Genomic DNA, 20,959 nt, shown 5'->3' on the forward strand with positions numbered 1-20,959 from the left:
TGCCAGAGGCGGGGTTTAGGGAGGGGGCAGTCATTGGCTGGGGGCAGTATGACCCAGAGACCAGTGACTGGTTACTACTGAGAAAGACAGATCAGAAACAAAACAGATTTTTTCTTTACCGAGGATTCCCGGCCTGACGACGGGGAATATTCATGAGCATGTGAATCCATGCTAGACCCATGCTGGAGAACAACAGTTACAGGTAAGTAACTTGTTCCGTATGGGTATTTCCGGCAAAGTACCCCCCATAATTCTGTGATAGAACATGTGGTGACATTGCTGTAGTAAACAGCCTGGCTATTCTGTAACAGCTGCGTGCAAAGTCCTGCAAATAAAAAGGGGATGGAACGCTTCGAAACGTGCACAAACATTTCTGTGAACATGTTACCTTTTTATAATAAGTGCACAAGCGAATTACACTACACAAAGGAACTTGTAAACCGTTCGCCCAACTCTGGAACAAGTCGGTATGGATTTGAAAACAAGGATAACTGTTTCTAAAACGTGCCCATAATCTTTTGCGAAAAGCATAGAATTTGGTAAGCAGGAGTAGACATCAGCCAAAGCACCACAAAATGGCAGAAAACGAGAGCATGCAGCTGTATTAACAGTGCTTGTGGGCAATGGTAAACAGGGCACACCTAGGTTTCAGTAATTCCACAGACTTGTGTAAAAAGTGCACCAACAATTTCTGTAATCTGGGTTCCAGGGATGGCATCACTTTACACATTACAAGAGGCCCTTGCTAGGGGCAGGCAGTTTTTCTCAGAGAGGAAATAACTAGTTATTTGCCAAACAGTTCTGTGCATGGGCACGCTCTCAAGTATACGAGAGTACAGGTCGACAACAGAGCCATTCACAAAAAATAAACACAAAATCAACATTGAGAAGGACCTGCCCCTCCTAGGTGCATGCCACTATACACGTTAGCCTACACCACCATTTCAGATTCTTGTACTCTGAAGCAAAGGCCAACCAAGCACATAGCACCAACTGAAATGTTCTGTGCCATGCGGATCGATGGACACCACTAAGGACATAGCTGTCAAGCAACTATTTCTTCTCTCCTTCACAGAGCCAGACTGTTGAGCAGAATGCCAAGCAGCACCCAAATGGAGAGGAGATTGTTAGGTAAACGATTCATTGGTCAAGGAGGGTCAACAACACAACGTAAGCTCCATAGGTTGCTGAATCTTTTTGCAAAATGAAAACCCTCCCCTGCTGTGATTTAACAGGCTCCGTCCCCTGCACGCATCCGAGCTGCTGCTGTCTGTTCTCAGAGCTCTGCCCCTCAGCCCCACCCATTCTCCAGATGAGCACAGCTCAAGATTAGGAAGGATACATTTACAATCGCAGACACTGTGACGCCGTCGCCGCACCCGCTCCTGCTGCAGTCCAGGCATGGCAGCAGGCAATCTGGAGCTTGCACGCTTTTTAAAATAGTTTGTTGAAATAACAAACTTATTTTTTAAAGTGCAACCTCCAGTCCAGGCCCACTGGAAATACAGAGGTTGCAAAAATATTTCGGAGGTCGCTCAGGAGATAGCAGCGGTCTCTCTTGTGACCTCTGGTGACCCCCAAATGACGTCCCTGGGAGGGAGGGAGGCAACAAAGGGAAAAACAACAGCGCTCTGAGCGCAACCAAAACAGTCACAGAAATGAATATAAATTATGCACAGCAGGCTCCAAGAGAACGCTGGCCTCACCTGATGGTCAGCAAGTGGCAAATGGAGGCAATGCGGCCTGTAGCCACAGTACAGCACACAGCCCACAGTACAGCACACAGACACAGCCACCAATCACGGCCGCTGGGTGGGATGGGAGGCGGTAGGGAGAAGGGACCAGGAAGTGAAGCGAGTGAGTGAGGGAGACAACAAAGGGAAAACAACGGCGCTTGGAGCACAACCAAAACAGCCACAGAAATTAACGTAAATTATGTCGAGGAGGCTCCAAGAGCAACGCTGGCCTCACCTGATGGTCAGCAAGTGGCAAAATGAGTCCTGCAACCACGTCTACATGGAAAGGGGTCAAGAGGAGGAGGTAGTGGCCACTTTAATGGGACAGACTGGAGTTGTGGAGAGAGGGATGGTGTTGGGCATGAGGGTATGGGGAGAGGGGATGGTGTTGGGGATGAGAGTGTGGAGAGGGGGGTGTTGTTGGGGATGAGAGTGCAGGGAGGGTCATATTGTTGTGGATTAGGTGCGCAGTTGAACAATAAATCACTTTGAAGTACAGCCATTTGATCCAGTGGTAATTTCATTGGAGTGACGCATGTGAATACAGTCGAAGTTAAATGTACAGTGACAGGTATCTATATGTACTTTCACTAATAGTTGTCAATGATGTCCTGTGGGACAATACGTCCTTCCCTCAATTCCTCATGTCTATTGTGAGGTGCCCTGTCATCACCTGCATCTTCTTTATCATCTCAGTCAGGGGTGAAATCTCCTCATCTGAAGACATGGGTATATTCCAGCGTATGCACATTAGTGCCTCATCTGAACCTTCCCTTGAGTAATCCAAATGTGCATTCTATGCATGTCCTGGTCCATATGTGTGCCTCATTGTAGGCTCTCACCTCCTGTGTAACAGGGTTCCTCACTCATGTCAACAACCACCATGTCACAACCCACTTTTTGGGTGGAGATAACTGCACTGCATATTTGGCAGAATTGCCAAAAATTCTTGGCATTATTTCCACGGTAATTGCACTTCTAATTTGGCAGAAATAGCATTTGTGTTTCTGGCAGTAATTCCGGCTGCGCTGATTCCACTAGCACTTATTGTGCTAACAAATTGTGGAATTACCGCCACCCGAAATAGCACCAGGTATAATTCCACTGGTGGAATTAGTGTCCATTTTTTCGGTGACCTGTAATTTGGAGGAGTGGTAAAAGTGGCCATAACAGATTTACTGGCAATTTGACCACTTATCGCCAAACTTGTAATGAGGGCCATTGAAAGTACAAGAGTTACAACAGAAAACAGGCTTTATAAATGGCAACACCTTTAGATTCTGATAAAGGAGCAGCAATGCAGCACTTTCCTCCCATGCAATGGCATTATAGAGAAGAGAGACCTGGAAGAGGATTGCTAAAGTTCCTTTTTGAAACCAAAACAAATGGTTATAGATTGCCTTTGTTCAAGTGTTTACAATTGTGAACCTGGATTCAAATTAATTCTTCAAGATTCATCAGATTAGCACTAAGCGATTAAAACATGCTTTACCTTGGGAGTTTTTGTGGACAACAATGGCTAAATTCGGTTTTGGTAAGGGATTTATGTGCTGGGTTAAACTCTTATATTCTCAGCCCCAAGCTAAGATCAGAGTCAACGGGTACACGTCAGAGAGTTTTTCTCTTCAGAGGGACATGAGACAGGGGTGCCCGCTGTCCCCGTTGTTATTCCTGCTGACCATCAAACCATTGGGGGATGCCATTAGGGTTGACCTGCTCTTGACTGGATTTAGGGAATATAGCAGATTTAAGATTAATTGGAGCAAGTCATTGTTTGTTCCAGTTAAGGAGGAGGGGTGCAGAGGTGATTCATGTGGACTGCCTGCTGCAAATCACTGAGGGGCCCTTTGTCTCTTTGGGGAGTCAAGCTACATATAGGCAAGCATTTTTTTTTTCTGGGAAATAACCTGGACCCGGTCCTGACCAAGTTGCAAGACTACACCAAACACTGGGCGACTCTCCCTTTGACCATGGTGGGAAGAGCCAACCTCTTCAAAATGATTACACTCTCTAGGCTTCTCTTCATTCTACAAAATAACCCGGTTAAGATACCCTATGCTACGTTTGACAGAATTAACGCAGTAGTGCACGGAATTATATGGAGGCAGAGCGCCACTTGTATTGCGCTTAAGTTCTTCACTAACTCAGTTTGAAATGGAGGACTGGGGGTCCCAGATGTACGTAAATACTAATGGGCCAGTCAGCTGGTCGTGGTCAACAAATGGGTGTTCGGGGGGGGCCAGATCTAGCACATACAAAGCTCGGGATCGATGTAATGGGAAGAAAATTCCTGCTGCAGGTGCTGTATGGGGACTGGGGAGACCACACACTGCCACCAGAGGCCCACTTAGTTATTGAGGACGAGGTCCGATGTCACAAGGGCCATGGGATACAAGGGGGTGATGCCCATGGTGTAAATAATGTGGGAATATCCGACTGTCCCAGAGGTTTGATCTTAGGCCCTTGGCGGGTAGCAGGTCATGCAGTTGGATGGGAGGCAGTGTAACTCTTTACACCAAATAATCAAACCAACTCAGGAAGATGGCAAAGTTTGTTTACTGTTTTATTATAATTTGTCTAAAACATGGAGTTACAAACGGACATCGCACAGCGTTCTCTCAAAGCATTTAATAAAAAACAACACTTTTATAGTAAAAACCTGTCATGCGTGATGTCATACGATGTGGCAAATAAGAAAAACCTACGGGGGTTGTGGTTGGCTCAAGGGGACCATCTAAGTATACTTTCTATAAGGGGTCAGGTTGTGAGTGGGTCTCTACAGTCAGGTGGACAACTCATGCCCATCCCTAGTGCAAGTCATCTTCAACAGTTATCAGAAACACGGTACATCATGGCTCTCAAACTATAAGGCCCTTCATTATATGGCCCTCTGCAATTAGTTGTCATGCTCGTGCCCTTCTGGAACATTCGGCTCACTAGCAGCACGTAAGCTCATACCCCAGGTGTCAGGAGGAGGACATGACTTTGCCTCCCCACCCAATTAGCCCAAGATCTCTTATCACCCATGCCTTCTGCCATGAAGATTGTCTTTGAACTTGGCCTTGCAATGTATTCTCGTCTCTGGGAATATAAAGGAGTGTGAGTACATGCTTATCATAGTTCTGGAGCGGCGTGCCAAACTCTATTTTCATCCTGAGCTCACGTGACAGGAGACCGCAATTCAGCACATTTTGCAGCATTTAATTGTCTTGAATTAATAAAACTTGGCACTCATGGTGTTCTTTCTTTGCACCTTGACAAGGAATGATTCAGCTTCTCATGTTCTCTGCCTTTAAGAATAGATAACCAATCTTGGCTGCCCTCAGTCTTGACACCAGGCCAGACAGCCCTTCTCGATTCTTCCATGCTGCCAACTAATTATCTGCTGCGGCACAGCTTTCGTCCCTTCTCGTCATGGGTTTGCACTTACTAAAGTTGTGACACTGATGTCCAGCTTCTATATAATGGTGGCTCTGCCTGCAGTCTATTCACTACGTATTGCCAGCTTCTAAGATTACTTGATCTACTTGCGTTGCTGCATCTGTACAGTTATTAAACGATTTGCATTTTCTACAGTCCTCTTCATATGTGCAATCTTCATTTCGTACGTGAAAGTTTACTCAACTCTTTACTTCGTCATCAGTTTCTATAAGGTCCATAATTCTCTTTTTCAGCCAGTCTTCTCCATGTGTCATGCTCGTTTCTTGTGACGTCACCAACTTCTCTTTCTCTCTTTTTCGTATTCCTTCAGGGATCTCCGCCAAGAGCTTGTCATCTCTTCGGGAATACATCTGATACGGTTTTCCTAGTGGATACCTTTTTTTGAAGATTCAGCACGGAATAGTCACAACTGCTGGTCTCAAGCATGACACAATTTCAGGCTGCCAGCATGCAGGTAGTAGGGTGCGGGACTTCCTGCAGGGGCAGTTGGCTGCTCCTCTACAGGTTCACAAACTGGGTAAACATACCCAGTACCCAGTGGGTAGAGAGGGAAGTTAAGAAGGTGGGGGACGTCCTTAGCAGGTCACAAGATGGTCACATTTCCCAACCTGTGTGACAGGTTTGGCTTAGACGTTAGTGACTGCTATACATACCTGCGATTGAGCCAAGCTCTTCGCAGCCAATTAGGAAGGAACATGGCCATTCCTGATCACATGCCATTGGAGGTCAATCTGCTCTCTGAACGTATTGATAAAAAAGCAATATCAATTTTATATCAAACTATCAATAAGTTTAAGTCCGCAAAGACGGGTAGAATCCGAGCTAAGTGGGAACACGATTTAGGTGAGTTGGACGAGAGAGATTGTGTGGATGCCCTAATGGTGGTCAGGGAGGTCAACATGTCTGTTAGACTCTGCCTGGTTCAGTTGAAGATCTTGAACCAGACATATTTCTCAGGGACAAGCTTGTGTAAAATGGGTAGGCTGGAGGAGGACACATGCTTGAAGTGCAGAGGTGGCGCGGGTTCTTTCTGTCAAATGATATGGGCCTGCCCCAAGTTCAGAGAAAACTGGGAAATGATCCTGCATATCCTAAACTGGAAGGGGACAAGATATCAAGGTGCCCTACGGTGGCCATCCTGCACATTTTAGGGGAGATGGTGAGTTCTGGAGGGGTAAAGCAAATTATCAGCACATGGTTGTTCTTGGCGAGGAGGGACCTAGCCACCCACTGGGGAAAGGGTGAACTTCCAGTGGTAGCAGTATCGGAAGAGGCCATGGATTGATATGATATGGCATTTATAACACGTCTGTAAAAAGTGTTTCTAGGTACCACAATACAAGGAAGGGAACACAGAGGAAAGACAAGACAAGGAATCCTACTAGGCCTTGTGTAGTTTTGATCGTGCGAGTGCAACAGCGAGAAGTGCAGGGGGGAAAGGAGAGGGGATATCAAAGGGAGATTGTAGGGGGAAGTGAGATCAGGGTTGCATGGCTCTGAGAAAGTGCAGTGAAAGCAGCGTGGCTCTGGGTAAGCGCAAAGAGACAGGGGGGCTGTAGGGGTTACAGATACAGCCCCTAAGTGCGTGGTAGGCCAGAAGACAGTGCAAGGAAGACTGGTCATGGAAGAGCCTGGTACCCAGTGTGACTCTGATGGTACCAAGCAACCAGTCAGAGCAGCAGAAAGTTAGGTTAGTAAGGAAGTGAGAGAGAGAAGGCAGAGGAGAAAATGAGGGTCTTGAGCTGCTTCAGGAACTTCAGGTTGTCCAGCTCAAGTCTGAGAGGGGAGGGAGGCCATTCCAGAGGGAGGCACCTGCAGAGGAGAGAGATCTACCGCCCACTCTTTGCATGGAGAAGCATCTGACCCTCAGAGAGTTGGAGGTAGCTGAGCAAAGGGCTATAGGAGGAGAGTATTTTTGAAGAGAGAGTTGGATGTAGTGTGGGCCCCAGCCCCAGAAAGCCTTGTGGATGATGCACAGGGTCTTGAACGTGATCCTTGCAGCCACCTTGAGCCAGTGAAGAGATTTCAGGGCTGGAGAGAAACAGTCACTGGGCTTGAGGCCAAGGATACGTCTTGTAGTCCTGTTCTGGATTAGTTGAAGGGGGTGAAGTGTAGAGGTAGGCAGATTGAGAAAGATACTATTGCAGTAGTCCAGCCTGGAGAGAACCAGGGCTCTGGAGACAGTGAGCTTCTGGGGTAAATTGAGAAAAGGTAGAATACCTCTGAGGAGATGCAGCAGAAATTGGGCCTTTTTGACAAGGTCTGTCATGTGAGGAGAGAAGGAGAGAGTGGAGTAGAAGATGACAACAAGGTTTTTTGCCTCATAGGAAGGCAAGGGTAAGGGGCCCAAGGAGGGTGGCCAGAGTGAGAGAGGGAAAACGGGAGCAGGGGTCCCAATGAGAAGGATCCCTGTCTTACTGGCATTAAGGCAAAGATCGTTGGAGGTGCACCAATCCTGAATTGCGGATAGACAGTTAGGAATGGGCGAGGGACGAGAGGAGGCTGAGGGAAGCCTGAAGGAGACCTAAGTGTCATCCGCATAACACTGAAAGTTAGAAGAGAAGGTGGAGATCAAGTGGGCAGAAGGGGCCAGATAGACACTGAAGAGCCAGGGTGAGAGGATAGAGCCCTGCGGGACACCACTTGTGGAGAGAGAGTTGGTGAAAGAAAGGACCCAAGTTTGACCTGGGAGGGTCGGTCCAGGAGTAAGGAGGTCAGCCATGCCAGAGCCTGATCTGTGATGCCCAGGTTCACATGAGTTGGTTGATCAGGGTGGCGTGATTGACCGGGTCGAAAGAATAGGAAAGGTCAAGGAGGATGAGGACAGAGGCAGAGCTGGAGTCAAGATTATAGCGCAGATCTTCACAGGTGTTCAGGAGAGAACCATGCCTCTGGCTGCTCTGAGGCCAGACTGATGGTCATGGAAACAACCAACAGATTTGGTGTGGAGAGTAGGCTGGGAGATGGCCAGCCTTTCCAGGAGTTTGCCCAGGAAAGGAGTGATAGAAATTGGGCAATAGTTTGCCTGACAGGTAGGATCCGCAGAAGGGTTTTTCAGGAAGGGGTGCACAAGGGAGTGCTTGAGGAAAGAGGGGAAAGAGTGATTGTAGAAATCAGCCAAGGCTGGAGTGAGGGTGGCAATGTGGTCCTTGATGGTTCTGGATGAGCAGGGGAGCACCTGTTTGAACAACACTTTCATAGATCAGGCTTGCCTAGAAACATCTTCAGGTGTTGTCAGAGAGAAAGAGGAAAAAGGAAGAGGAAAGGGAGAGGCACCCAAAGGGAGCCTGAGAGAGCTAGAGAGGAGAGGGAGAGGAAAGTCAGGACAGGATGGCCCAAGTTTTAGTGATGAAAGGAGAAGCCAGGGCAATACAGAGGGCCCGGGAGGGAGCAGGAGAGGTGGAGACTAAAGTAGGATTGGCCAGCTTCCTGCAGATTTTAAATCGTTCCGCCATGTTGGAGGCTGCAGAGACTCAGGCTTGAATGTGGACCCTTTTCTTAGAGAGGACAGAGAGTGTGTATTGCCTTTGGAGCAGGCAGCAGGACAGTTTGTCAGAAGATGCGCCCGAAGCCCTGCTCTTCCTCTCAGCCACCCTGCACTTGTGTTTCAGCGTTGCAAGGTCAGAGTCACACCAAGAGTTGCACTTGGAGGTAGGCTTCAGTGGATTCTCATGACAGGGGCATGGATGTCCAGAGTGTTGGAGATAGAAAGATGCAGGTTGGCGAGGGCTGTCTCAGAGTGGGAGTCAACCACAGGTGTAGAAGGAGCAGAGAAACTAGAGGCAAAGGCATCCACTGACATTTGCTTCATGGGCCGATCGACTGAGAAGGAGGGTGGCAGTTCTGGGGTAGGCTTTGCTTGAGGAAGAAGAAGTTTCAGGTGAGAGGGGAGCAGAAAGTGGTTAGTCCAGGAGAGGAGGGTGGTGAGAGGGTTAGAGAGGGGGATGTCTGAGGAGATGAGAACATCCAAGGTGTGCCCGGCAGAGTGTGTCAGACCAAAGGGCAGAATGGAAAGGGAAATAGAGTCGGAAAGGTTGCGTAGGAGCCCAGTGGAGGGATTAAAAGCATCCAGGTGGATGTTGAGGTCTCAGAGGAGAATTTGAGAGGTTGGGGCAAGGAGAGAAGAAGAGAGGCCAGCCCATTCTGAGAGGAAGAAGGCGACCAGGCCAAGTGGACTGTAGATGGTGGCCACAGTCAGTGAGAGCCCAGGAATGATAGAAAACCTGCAGAACAGGCATTCAAAGGAGGAGCAGGCCTGTGAAAGAATGAGAGAAGCAGGGACCCCATCCGTAAACTCTGGGCTGGTTGGTTCTGGGCTATGAGAGGATCTTGTAGCCCTCAGGGAGGAGAGTGTCAAAACCTGTGACCGAGCTGCTTGTGAACCATGTCTCAGTGAGAGCAAGGAGATCCAGGTGAAGGTCTTCGAGGAGGTGGCAGATGCCATAGGAGTGTTTGACAGCAGAGCGAGAGTTGAGAGTAGCGATGTGGAGCATGTTGCCCCTTTTGAAAGACTTCCGGGGTGGGATACTCGAGTGAGGTACAGCCAGTGGAGGCGGTAGAAAGCCCCGAGAGTGGGCAGAGGCAGTAGTCGGAGGTGGCATAGGGGCCAGAGCGGAGGAGGAGGTGGGTGCCAGAGAGACAGCAGAGGAAGAAGGAGGTGGCAGAGGAGCCAGAGAGGTGTTAGAAGGGGTAGCAGGAGACGGGAAAAAGTTGATAAGACACGGGAGACGCCTGTCAAGAAGGAGGAGATTCCAATGAGAGCCCTGGGACATTTTTATTTTTAAGGCTCCATTTAGATAAACATTAATGATGGTCTTGGAGGAATGGAAGGAGGTCACAAGGACCTCCCACTGGGTGCCACCATTAATGGGAGAGTAGGAGAAAGGGGGCAGAACAGAGACCATATAATTATGATTATAATTGACTTTTTTATAAAGCGCTTAATACCAAAGAGGTTTCTAAGCACAGACTTGGGATTCAAACCTGTGTTGCTCTGCATCGTCTTACTTCCAAAACGAGCGCATTGCCACTGATATATACTAGCTGTGTGAGGAGTCCATAGGTCTGGAGATGGAACGACAAAGAGGATGTCAGTGAAAGTCTGTCAGGAGGAAGCACTGATGTAGGTATCAGCGATAGGGAGGGCTGGGTTGGAGACCAGGATATCCCTCTTGAACGTTTTCCTTCCAGACTTAGTGAGAGGGATAGGATAGGCTAGGAGATACAGTGACAGTTTGAGAGCATGGGAGAGATTCAGAGCACCATAGAGTGTGCGAGGAGGAGGGAGAGGAGAGTAAGAGGAAAACAAAGCACAGCCCAGAGCCTCGCATCACAGGAAGCACCAGATGGAGAGGGTTCACACAGAAGGAGGCACACAGGAAGCACAAGCAGGTAACACAACACAAGGAGAAAGCAGGAAACAGCGTGGCCGAAGGACAGTGGTGGGGGGGACAACTGAGATCACCAGGCAGAGGGTGGGGGGGCAAGCCACTGGCCTCAGCAGAAACCAATAGGCCCAATAGTAACCATTAGTAGTTAGCAGTAGGGTGTGCAGAGACAGAGAAAGTTAATAAGGTGCTTAAGTTGATGTACGTGCACTTCGAAAAACACCCAGTTTCAACATTTCTAGAAAGAGGGAAAAGTACCTTGTTTTTAACACAACAGCAATGCAATACCACCCAGATTCAACTTCACTAGAAAGTGGGAGAAAGGCCTCGTTTTTAACACAACAGCAATGCAAAAACACCCAGATTCAACTTTCCTAGAAAGAGGGAAACTGGCCTAGTTTTTAACACAACAGCAATGCAAAACCACCCAGATTCAACTTTCCTAGAAAGAGGGAAAATGGCCTAGTTTATGACACAACAGTTATGCCGCAATTTGACTTCCCTAGAGAGATGTGAGAGGTGGCTCATCAATACAGTGCATCTAGATGCCTATGGGTGGTGAGATATGAGAAGCAAGAGTAATTAGAGGTGTGCCTCAGTTTATTGGGGTGCAGTGATTGCAGCCTCCCCTGTCTGCACCACACTTACTTCGTCCTTGACGGCTGCAGGCTTCCTGCTTCCCCGGCTGACACCAGTGGACACAAACCTGAGCTGCTACTGTTTGAGCTGCCCTTTGCCTCTTGGCCCTTAGCCCGAGGGGGCTGCAATGGAAAGCCTTGAAGTTTTGCTTAAGCGGGGGCGATGCCCAATCAGGGATCAGGGGCAGAGAGGGAGGGAACAAGGAAATAAGGAAGCACTGAGTCTCTGTGGCCGCGATGCAAATCCAGGCAGAAATGACCAAGACACGCAGAAATGTACTTTGAATCAGAGCGGGAGCTCAAAATGATGGATGTAACAGTCACTGCAAGTCTGCTGCTAAAATAAGAGCCGCGTGAGTGTCAGCAGTAGTCACCCACAACGGCACGGGCCGATGCCCAATCAGGGGCAGGAGGGAGGAGTGAGGGAACAAGGAAACAAGAAAGCACTTGGTCCCCCTTTCTGTGATGCGGCTCCAGGCAGAAATGTCCAGGACACGCAGAAATGTACTTTAAATTAGAGCGGGAGCACACAAAGATGGATGTAACACTCGCTGCAAGTCTGCTGATAAAACATAGAGGCTGCTCTTAGGAAATTTCAGAATATATGGGGGGAATGGGACGAGGTGGGGTGAGGTGGGAGGGGAGTTTGCGCCGGTCTGCAGTGGGAAGGAGTGTTTTGGATAATGTGTCAACCAATGGGACATGTTTTGTTATGGAAGTAAGGAAGTGTACGCTTTGTCTTTTGTTTTTGTTTTTCTGTTTTTTAATTGACTATTTTGCTGTTCCTGAATACATTATTCAATAAAAATAGAGTTAAAAGAAAAAAAATGCTTTACCTTGTTCAAATGACATTTTTATTTTATTTAAACTGAACTTTCTAAATAAACAGAACATTCAAGCCATTTTGGAGGAATTGCGATCCTTGAAGGATAATCGAGATAGATGTGATGCATTAATAGATCAGAAACAAGTCTCAGAAAAAATCATTCAAATTCTGCAAGAGCTTGAAAAGCTGACATCTTTTGGCCAAAACAAGACTGAGTCATCACAGGAAAAAGCAAGTAAGTACTAGTTTTGCTATCCTAGTGTACCTAACTTGAAAATATGTGCTGTACCCACACTGTGTCTGCATCCTCTCTCTCCCATCGGATATGCCCTCATTGTGTCCTTATCTTCCCATTGCATCCTGCTTTGTCCTCACACCACTACCTTACCCCCACTGTCTCCGCACTCACTCCCTCCAAACTGTTGTGCACCCATTGGGTCATCACTCTCTTACCTCACTCCATTGTTTCCACTTTTCCTGTACTATTTTCTGTGCGCTCACTGTGTCCTCAGGTTCTCATCTCACCTCCATTGTGCTTGCACCCTTCCACTACACGCCAAATGTATTTGCACCCCTTCACCCAACTGCTGTGCTCCTGTTATGTAATCATCCTCCCACATTACCCCAGTTGCATCAGCACACACTGTTTCTCATATTCTTTTCCCTAGTGTTATCCACATGCTCACATTTCACCCCTTTTGTGTCCACTACGTTTGTCTCCCATTTTCTGCACACTATTGTTTCCTAACCCTGCCATCTCACCCATGCTGTAACCTCACCCTTGCATCGTATTCCTGTTGTGTCGCTCGCTCTCGCACCATTTGCTGTGCCATCATTGTGTCTTAACTCTCCCATCTTACATTAGTTTTGCGAGCTGCGCTCTTTTTCATTGACTAAAACCCACATTGACGACGTGGCCATTTCCTCAATACATCTGTTGCATATTTTTCTTGTCCTCTAACGTCACTGTGTCCCTCTTTCTATGTCCTGCACCCGTCCCTTGCCCAGACTCATGTACCCACTGTTTTTACCAACTGCCCTTGGTCTTCTAAGTGCCTCCTCTGACATCTCTCACATGTGGCTTCTCCTGGTTGAATACCATAGCGGACCTTCCTCGTTCCCTACCCTCATCCTTTTGTTTTGAGCTCTACCACCACCCACATCTAAATTTTTTATAATGTCCCATCATCTTCTTGCACCACACCTTGATTCCTGAATCTGCCTGTCTAATGCCTCCCTCCTCAACAATTATGGCAAATAGTACTTTTGAAATTCCTTACCCTCCTCTTCTGGCCACTATTAATGGAAGAAGGAAATTAAAAGATTCCACCCTCATAGAGCATCCTGAAGCAATATTTGGGAACACCTACCTCTGCACAAAATCAGAAAAAAGGTTACCACTGTTGGCTCCTTGACATTCACACAGCCTTCACAAATGTCGCCCAAAGTCAGGCCCAGGAGGCCTCAGACTGGCCCTTTCTCATAGATACCTTAATACCAGAAAACTCCCTATATTAAAGCCTACGAAACCAAACTATTATGCTGCAAAGTAGCAAACAGAATCACCCCAACTTTATTTTCATCTTTGTCACCATCTAGTAGATCAACAAACCCCTTGAATGCATCATTATTTTGATGTGATCATTGGCTGACCCCTGACCCTATGAACTACATGATACCTCCCCTTAGATTCCTAGGATATCTGCCTATCTGCCACCCCGAGTAGGCCATTGCTCATAGTCGCCCAAGAGCCCCTTGGAGGGTAGTTCATGACCCCCCAACCCTCTACTCACTGCCAGCAACCCCCATGCATTTCCTCCATAACAAATGCTTTGGCCTGATTAATGCTTGGTCAGCCACGGTAAATGCTGTCAATCTGAACAACATCATTGGCGAATACAACCCAGTGTTACTAAAACGGTACTGTCTTTAACGAGTACAAATAACTCAATCTCTGCTTTAGAGGTTAGCACAAAGAGTTCTTATGAGAAATGAGTTGAAGTGTCTGCTTTAGAGGTTAGCACAAAGAGTTCTTATGAGAAATGAGTTGAAGTGTCCAGGCTGTCCCAAATTCTTACCACCGGCTCCAGGGGTGAGATGGCCATTGTCCGCACCCCACTTAAGTCTATAGGTATGGGTTTCCTTGGGAAGATTCAGAATCCCCTGCTTAGTCTTACCTTTAGTGTCCATCAATCCAGAGGCAAGGTCGAGGCATACACAATTCCAGGGTAGGTCCTCCTGGCGTAAATGGAAGTCTGAGCTTACTTGTAGATCAAGTTCCAGTAGGGCTGTTGCCACTCTGGTTCACCTTTTTTGTAATCTTCTGGGAGAAAGGTATCTGGTTCAGTAGCATATAGCTGACTAACAAGCTCAAGCTAGGGTTCCCCCTCAACTTTAGGAGTTCCCTGGGACCTTGGCTGGTCCTGCCCTACTCACTGCCATGATATGTTCATATACCTCCTGTCATCGTGAATTCCTCCCCTTCAGATCAGGGACCTAACCCTAACCCAGTTGCACACCTCTTTGGTTATACTCCTTTTGAAGTCGTCACCCCTTCCTGATATGTCTGCCTCCTCCTGATGTTCTTTCCCTGTTTCTTCAATCCCCCTGCTTAAAGGCTTTGGTTACTTCTGCCTCTCCTCTAGCTCTTTCCACCTTATACTGATTTTTTGTTACCACCTTCCACTTCTTGCTATTAGCCTACTCTCCCTTAGTTTATTTTCCTAGACCTTCCCTCTAGTTTCTACCACCTTCCACCTCCACCTCTTCCACCTTCTGTTATTTCTCTAACTCCTCATTGACTTTACCACTTAGTTCTTATATATTCCTACCTCCTCTTTCCATTTCTTGGCTTCCTCCGTGATTTTGTCAACCCCCTCCCACACCATTCTGTTCTCCTCCCCCAATTCTGCAACGTACTCCTTAAGATCACCTTCTTTCTCCTTCATTTCATTAACCTCTTTCTACAGTTCTACAAACTTACAACCTACTACAACAATGTTCTTCCACCTTCACTCAATTCCCTAGTTGGTATTTCTCCTCCAGTACTTCTACTCCCACCTCCTCTGGGAACCCTGTTGATTTGACCCACTCCAAACTCTTCCAACAGCTCTCCTGATGTAACCTCCTTCTTTCCTAATAGCTCCCCACCCACCTGCTGCAGCAACTCTCCTGGGGCTATTCACTAGTCTAATCACTCTCTTCATCCAACCTCCATCACATCTCCTCCAACCTCCTTCTCTTTCTGCACAATGCTACAAGCACTCCAACACACTGTGCTCCTCAAATCTCCTCCTCCTTGCTCCACTCTGCTCCTCCCCTTCTTTCCCCAACTCTCTTCAAAGGATGTGTATCCTTCTGTCCACCAAACTACATTCTTTTTGGGAGTGGGGCTCCTTTTATAAGTCTTAAACCCACTCCTACACTGGCTCTCACAATGCTGTATTGCAGCTGTGGCTCAAGGGGAGGGGTCTGCTTGGATTGGCTTTGGTTGCTTCCTTCCTGTGACTCAGTTGGGGGTGTGCCTAATGACACAGAGCCTATAAGAAGTGGTGTATAAAACATTTCACCAATATGTGTTTATTTTACATTGTTATTGATAGAATAGCTGTGATTTGTTTGTTTAACACTTTAATAATTCTCTGTATTTTGAAACTGTGCTTAAGCTCCAACCATGGTCAGCATTTTAAGTGTACTGTCATTTTGGGTTATGTGAATAGGTTGCATGTAGGTGGTGTGGATGGGTTCTTTGGCAGAGGAACGTCAGTGTGTAATGAGTAGGTATGTTTATATAGATTGTCTTAAGTGGTGCGTGATGTGTGTTGAAGAGTGGCAGTTGTGCATAGTGTCAGGGACGATCGGTAAGGGCCTGGTCCCTCTGTCTCCGGAAAATCCCATCTGTGCTATACTTTCAATGAGACTTCCCTAAAATCTGTCCACCGGCACACTGGAAATTGAAATGTCAGCTCCCCTGGACAGTGTGGTACGTGGAGTGCAGTTTTGGTAACAGCAGTTCTTATCTCGTGTTTGAGGAGTGAAGCAGATGCTGCTGAGATGTGTGACTGGTATTTGTAGAGATGGGTGAGTCATGAGTGTGTGTATCTGTTTGTGTATGAGGTATTTCATTGTAGCTTGTCATGGTTTGTTTGATGCATTGCCTTCTGTATTGTGTGATCTCTATTGTGTGTTGTGGGACAAGTGTTGCATCATATGTGTGGCAATGCATGGAGCACAAGCAGTTAAAGGTGGTGTAATGTGGCAAAGGGAGTAGTTGTTAACAGTGTGAGTGGTCAGTACTCCTGAATGTAGCCTTCTTGTGTGGCTTGTGTGGTGTCCCGAAATATGTGTTCAGTTGATGAAGTGGAACAGGGATAAAGGAATATTAGATAAGCATCAGGCTGGGGTTGTGAAGGGCATCGGAACATCGTTAAACTGGCTCATACTGAACATCTCAAAAGTCAATGCCCGGAAGAATAATAGAAAGATCTAAATGTCCTTTAGCGATTTTCAACTAGCTTTGGACAGTGTGGACCGCCAACCATTGTGGCAGAAGCTGGCCACTTGGGATTGCCCAAATCATCTGATGTCAATGATTAAAGACCTCTATTCTGGGACCTACTGTAGGGGGGGGGGGCTAAATAAAGAAGGAGCTCTTTCAACAAAAAGTTTGACTGATCGAGGTTTAAAGCAGGGGTTCCTCTTGGCCCATGCACTCTTTAATCTCTATATCTGTGATCTGGGCTCTGTATTATCAAAAACCAGAAGCTTCCCCTCTTGACTGAACGGATTCAGTGGTTCCCACGCTCACGTATGAGGCGGAAATAGCTCGAAGTACACCTAAAACAATATGGAATAGGATAGAAGGCCTATTGTGGAAACAAGTGTTATCACTTCCGAACTCTATACCAATACAATTTATATGGTGGGAGTTGGGTCTGTCGTTGTTGCTGTCATGATGCCTACCTCCAAGGAGCCAGGTCCGACCCAGCGACCCCAGAGGCAGGCATCATTTCCCCCAGGGGAGTGCCAGCGGGCCCAAGCTGGGGCCCTTTGGACGCAGTCCTGGCGCCTTAGGCGCCAGGCTCATGTTGGACCTCTGTCCTGGCGCCTTAGGCGCCAGACTCATAAAGCTAGACATGTGTTCAAGTGTTTTAATGTGCACTTACCTGATGCAGACCATGCTGCCACATCCAGGCCCTCTTGACCTGGGACTACTTTCCACCCGGGTGTGGTCGGGGAAGGATACATACCTGATCGGAGGAAGGATACACACTTGGGACTACTTTCAAAGCTATTTAAACCACACCCGATCAGCAACTCACGCTTCGCGTTGTTCTGCTCCTCGCAGCTGGACGCTCACCGTGTCAGCTCCTGCATCTGGACTTCAGCCACGCCTGTCAGCATCCTGGGTCACCTGCAAAGGGAGACAAGAGACCATACCAGCTAAATCTGCACCACGGAGACATCACCGACGATCCTGAAAGGGAAGACATTATTTTTAAAAGCATTTCGTTACGATCGCTGCAGCGCTGCATTTCACTCACCTTTCCTGGGTTCCTCCATCTTCAGCAGCTATCATCCGGATACACAGCCACTTCCCAGAGCCTAGAGAAAAAGACAAGAATAAGAGATGAGAGAAGGAAGGGAATAAGACTTACCTGTTGGGTCTTTCCCATTTCATTTCGGGTCTTGCCGCTTCCAGGCATTTTCCGGACCCCAGCCCCTATGGGGAAAAAAGACAATGAGCGTATGCAAAGTCGGTTCCCGAGCGCTCATCCAGAACTAACCTGCCATTTACTGGAACTGGAACTGCACGTTTCACTTCGGTTCGGTGCCATAGCTCCGGCATTCCGAACCCCGGCCCCTAAGGGGAAAAAAGACATAAGCATTAGCGCTTGCTGCAAAAAGACAATGAACATTATTATTAAGCTTGGACTTTTGAACTTGCAACAGAACTTTTACAGAGCCTTACCTGAATAGTCAAGCTTACCTGAACTCCCATCAATCCTCAATCCAGTGAAGTAACTGGGTTTCAACGCGCCCCTGCATCAGAAGCAGGATGGAGTGCTCATCCTACCTGACCCTAAGGTGAGACTTCACGGGGAATCGTGGAAGGGTATCGTGGAGGGTTGTAAGAGAGTGGGAGGCTTGAGCATAACTCAGTCAGTAGGTAATACTCCCTTTTCACGCACAGGGGAATATTCCTGCAAGCCGGAGAAGCCAGAGTAGAGGGCCCATCCTGTCCATCTTCAGAGTCCTGCGCTTCATCATTGAAGAAGCATCAGCACTCGAAGCCAGACCTGCGCCTCCGTGGGAATCAGGTGAGCGTTACAGTTGCAATTGAGTGTGAGCTGGAAATAATTGGTTGGTGCCCAGCAGACATTGTTCAGAATTTGTATCTGCCTTTCTCTCTAAGATTCAGCAAGGTCATGGTCACATTCCTAGAGAGGTTCTCCCACCTCCCATCTGTTATTTCCCAGCCAACTATATCTGACTAAGTTCTCAGCAGGGTTTAATTAGATTTCCTGCTGCGCATTAAGAGCTTGTATACATTGGACGCAAAACGACCTTTCCCTCTCAAACTCAATAACTGTTCTTTCAGGATATCTTGATGCCGATGTTAGTTGCGTAAGTCCTTTGATATATCTATTCACTTGCTCCACCAATCCTTTTGCCTGAGAGTGGTACAATGCAGCTTTACACTGCTGTATATTGTACTTTATAAAGAACCTCTGCATCTCATTCGACACAAGCTGTACTCTATTGCCAGTAACTAACTGCTGCGGAATGCTACACAGCAAAAAACGTGCTTCATCATCTACTTCACCATGCTGGTGGTGACATTGGCTACGAAGTGTAACTCGATCCACTTGGTGAGGTAATTAACTTGGACTATGGGGTATCTGGCAATGGTACATTGGTGAGTCGTGCTGAATGAGTTCTTTTGTTTCTTGTCACTATCTGAATAGATATGGTATCTCGATAGAGTGTCCTATACATCATGGTCCATATGTAAGAATTGGATGCCTGTTGAGGTTGTGGTCGCAGAGCAGGTTCCTTTCGAGCACATGATTTGGGAATGTAGTAAAGTACGAACATTCTGGCTCTGAGTCACTGATATGATGAACAAAGTTTTGATATCTAACCTAGATTTTGATTTCATCACAATAGTTCTGGGGGAGGATAGCCTCTTGGAGGATCTGACATATCCACAAAAGTGTTGGTTTTTTTAGGGCCTCAGAATCTGAAAAGAAACTCATATTGCAAGATTGGAAGAATGCCACCTTCCCCTCATGGTTGGGTTGGATGGAGGACCTCTATAAAATGGCACTGCTTGAACAAGTCATTCTGCGCAAGCAGAAAAAGGCTAATCTGCATAAGGGGATTTGGGGTGGTTTTGTGACCTAACATAATCATATATCATGTTTTGTTTTCCTGGTCTGATTGTACTGTTGTATTGTAGATACTCTTTTAAAATGTGAATACAAAAAATAAAATAGCTCCAAGAAGAACACTGTTGGAAGCAGTAGTGGCACACTGCTTCAAGGGTGTTTCTTCCTTCCAAGCCATGACAGGAAGGCATATTCTTTCAATCTAACTACCTCTGTGGATACTTGATGTCAGAGAAGGTAAGTCAGTAAACATCAATTCAATGCTGTGGTGCATTGCCAAAGCCCATAGAATGCAAATACAATGGCATGACAAAAACAGAGCAATACAAATACTCAACTTTGAAAGTGGGGACGAAGTGAAGATAAAACTCAATCCGAAGGAAACTCTTACCAAATCCAGGTACAGCCAACTGTGAGGAATCTTAGGGCACCCTCACTTCTTACCCTAATCTGTCCTCCACCAGGTGGCCAGAGAAAGGCCATCACTATCGGATCCTGACCCTGGGGAATAGCCATATGCGAGGGAGGATCACCTGGGTGGAGGAGACTTGGAGGGAGGAGATGAGGTAACCTTAGATGACAAACCAACAAAGTGTCCACACCTTATTGACACTCCCATCCCATACACACCTATATTTCCTGAAATAATATCAGTGAACATTTTAGACCATTGTAATGGTGTTCAATTTCTTCCATAAAGGTTTCTTATGTATCAAAATAGTATTCAGAATCTCAATTGGTGTTGTTCATCAGCAGTTTACTAGAAGTATTCCGTCAGTTTCAACAATAGTGTAGGTTCAACAGAGTAACAATAGAGTAAAAGAACAATTTACTACCAAATCTTTTTAATATTTAATAATTCGAAAAACACTTTTTCAAAACAACTTTTTCAACAAAATAGGTTTTACAAATGGTAGAGCTCGATGCATTTTGAGAATAAGTTCTCTTCCTCAGGAGCAAGTTATCACTTCATCTTCCGTTTTCATTTTGCAAACACATTTCTATAAAATTAATTTCAAACATTTCGATGCAAGTCTGACCCTTGTTCATCCGATTAATAAAACCCACTATCTGTTATCAAGAAAACAATTATTCTCAATGTGTCTTAGTACTTCACCTAAAGTCGTTTGGCTTAGCAGTCGTTGATGAAATTCTCTAGTATTTATGTAAAATTCTGGAGGATTTCCTGTGAATAATATATTAACAATCTATTAGTGGCGTTGTAGATTCATAATAGTTGAGTAGTGACTAATCACGTGAACCTATTACCTTCTGGGGGTCCTCAAACACATCTCTTCTCCGGGGGTCAATAACAGTAACTAGATGCCCAGACGTCTTCGGTCGTGTTACAGGAGTGCAGCCTCCTATGAATGGATGCTGCATATTAGAATCTCATATTGCTTAAATCGTAATAACCACATCTCCTTTTGCAGTCTATAGTTAGTACTCACCACCAGTATGGTGTGGTGAAGATATTCCTAGTTATTGTATGAGTAGACATGGAGTCACCCTCTCTTTGTTGTAAGACGCGGGTCCCTGT

The 20,959-nt window shown here is 46.6% G+C and overlaps 1 protein-coding gene across 1 annotated transcript in view; it reads left to right on the forward strand.

Annotated features, from left to right (window-relative positions):
* The window catches only part of VWA3B (von Willebrand factor A domain containing 3B), a 2,300,294-nt gene that overhangs the window by 1,906,805 nt on the left and 372,530 nt on the right, over window positions 1-20,959 (forward strand). Inside the window, exon 26 of the mRNA XM_069636259.1 lies at window positions 12,092-12,263. Coding sequence (XP_069492360.1) covers window positions 12,092-12,263 — 172 coding nt within the window. The remainder of the gene's footprint in view (window positions 1-12,091; window positions 12,264-20,959) is intronic.

This window comes from Ambystoma mexicanum, chromosome 7p (assembly GCF_040938575.1).
Source record: "Ambystoma mexicanum isolate Mex_15411 chromosome 7p, UKY_AmexF1_1, whole genome shotgun sequence".
NCBI lineage: Eukaryota > Metazoa > Chordata > Amphibia > Caudata > Ambystomatidae > Ambystoma > Ambystoma mexicanum.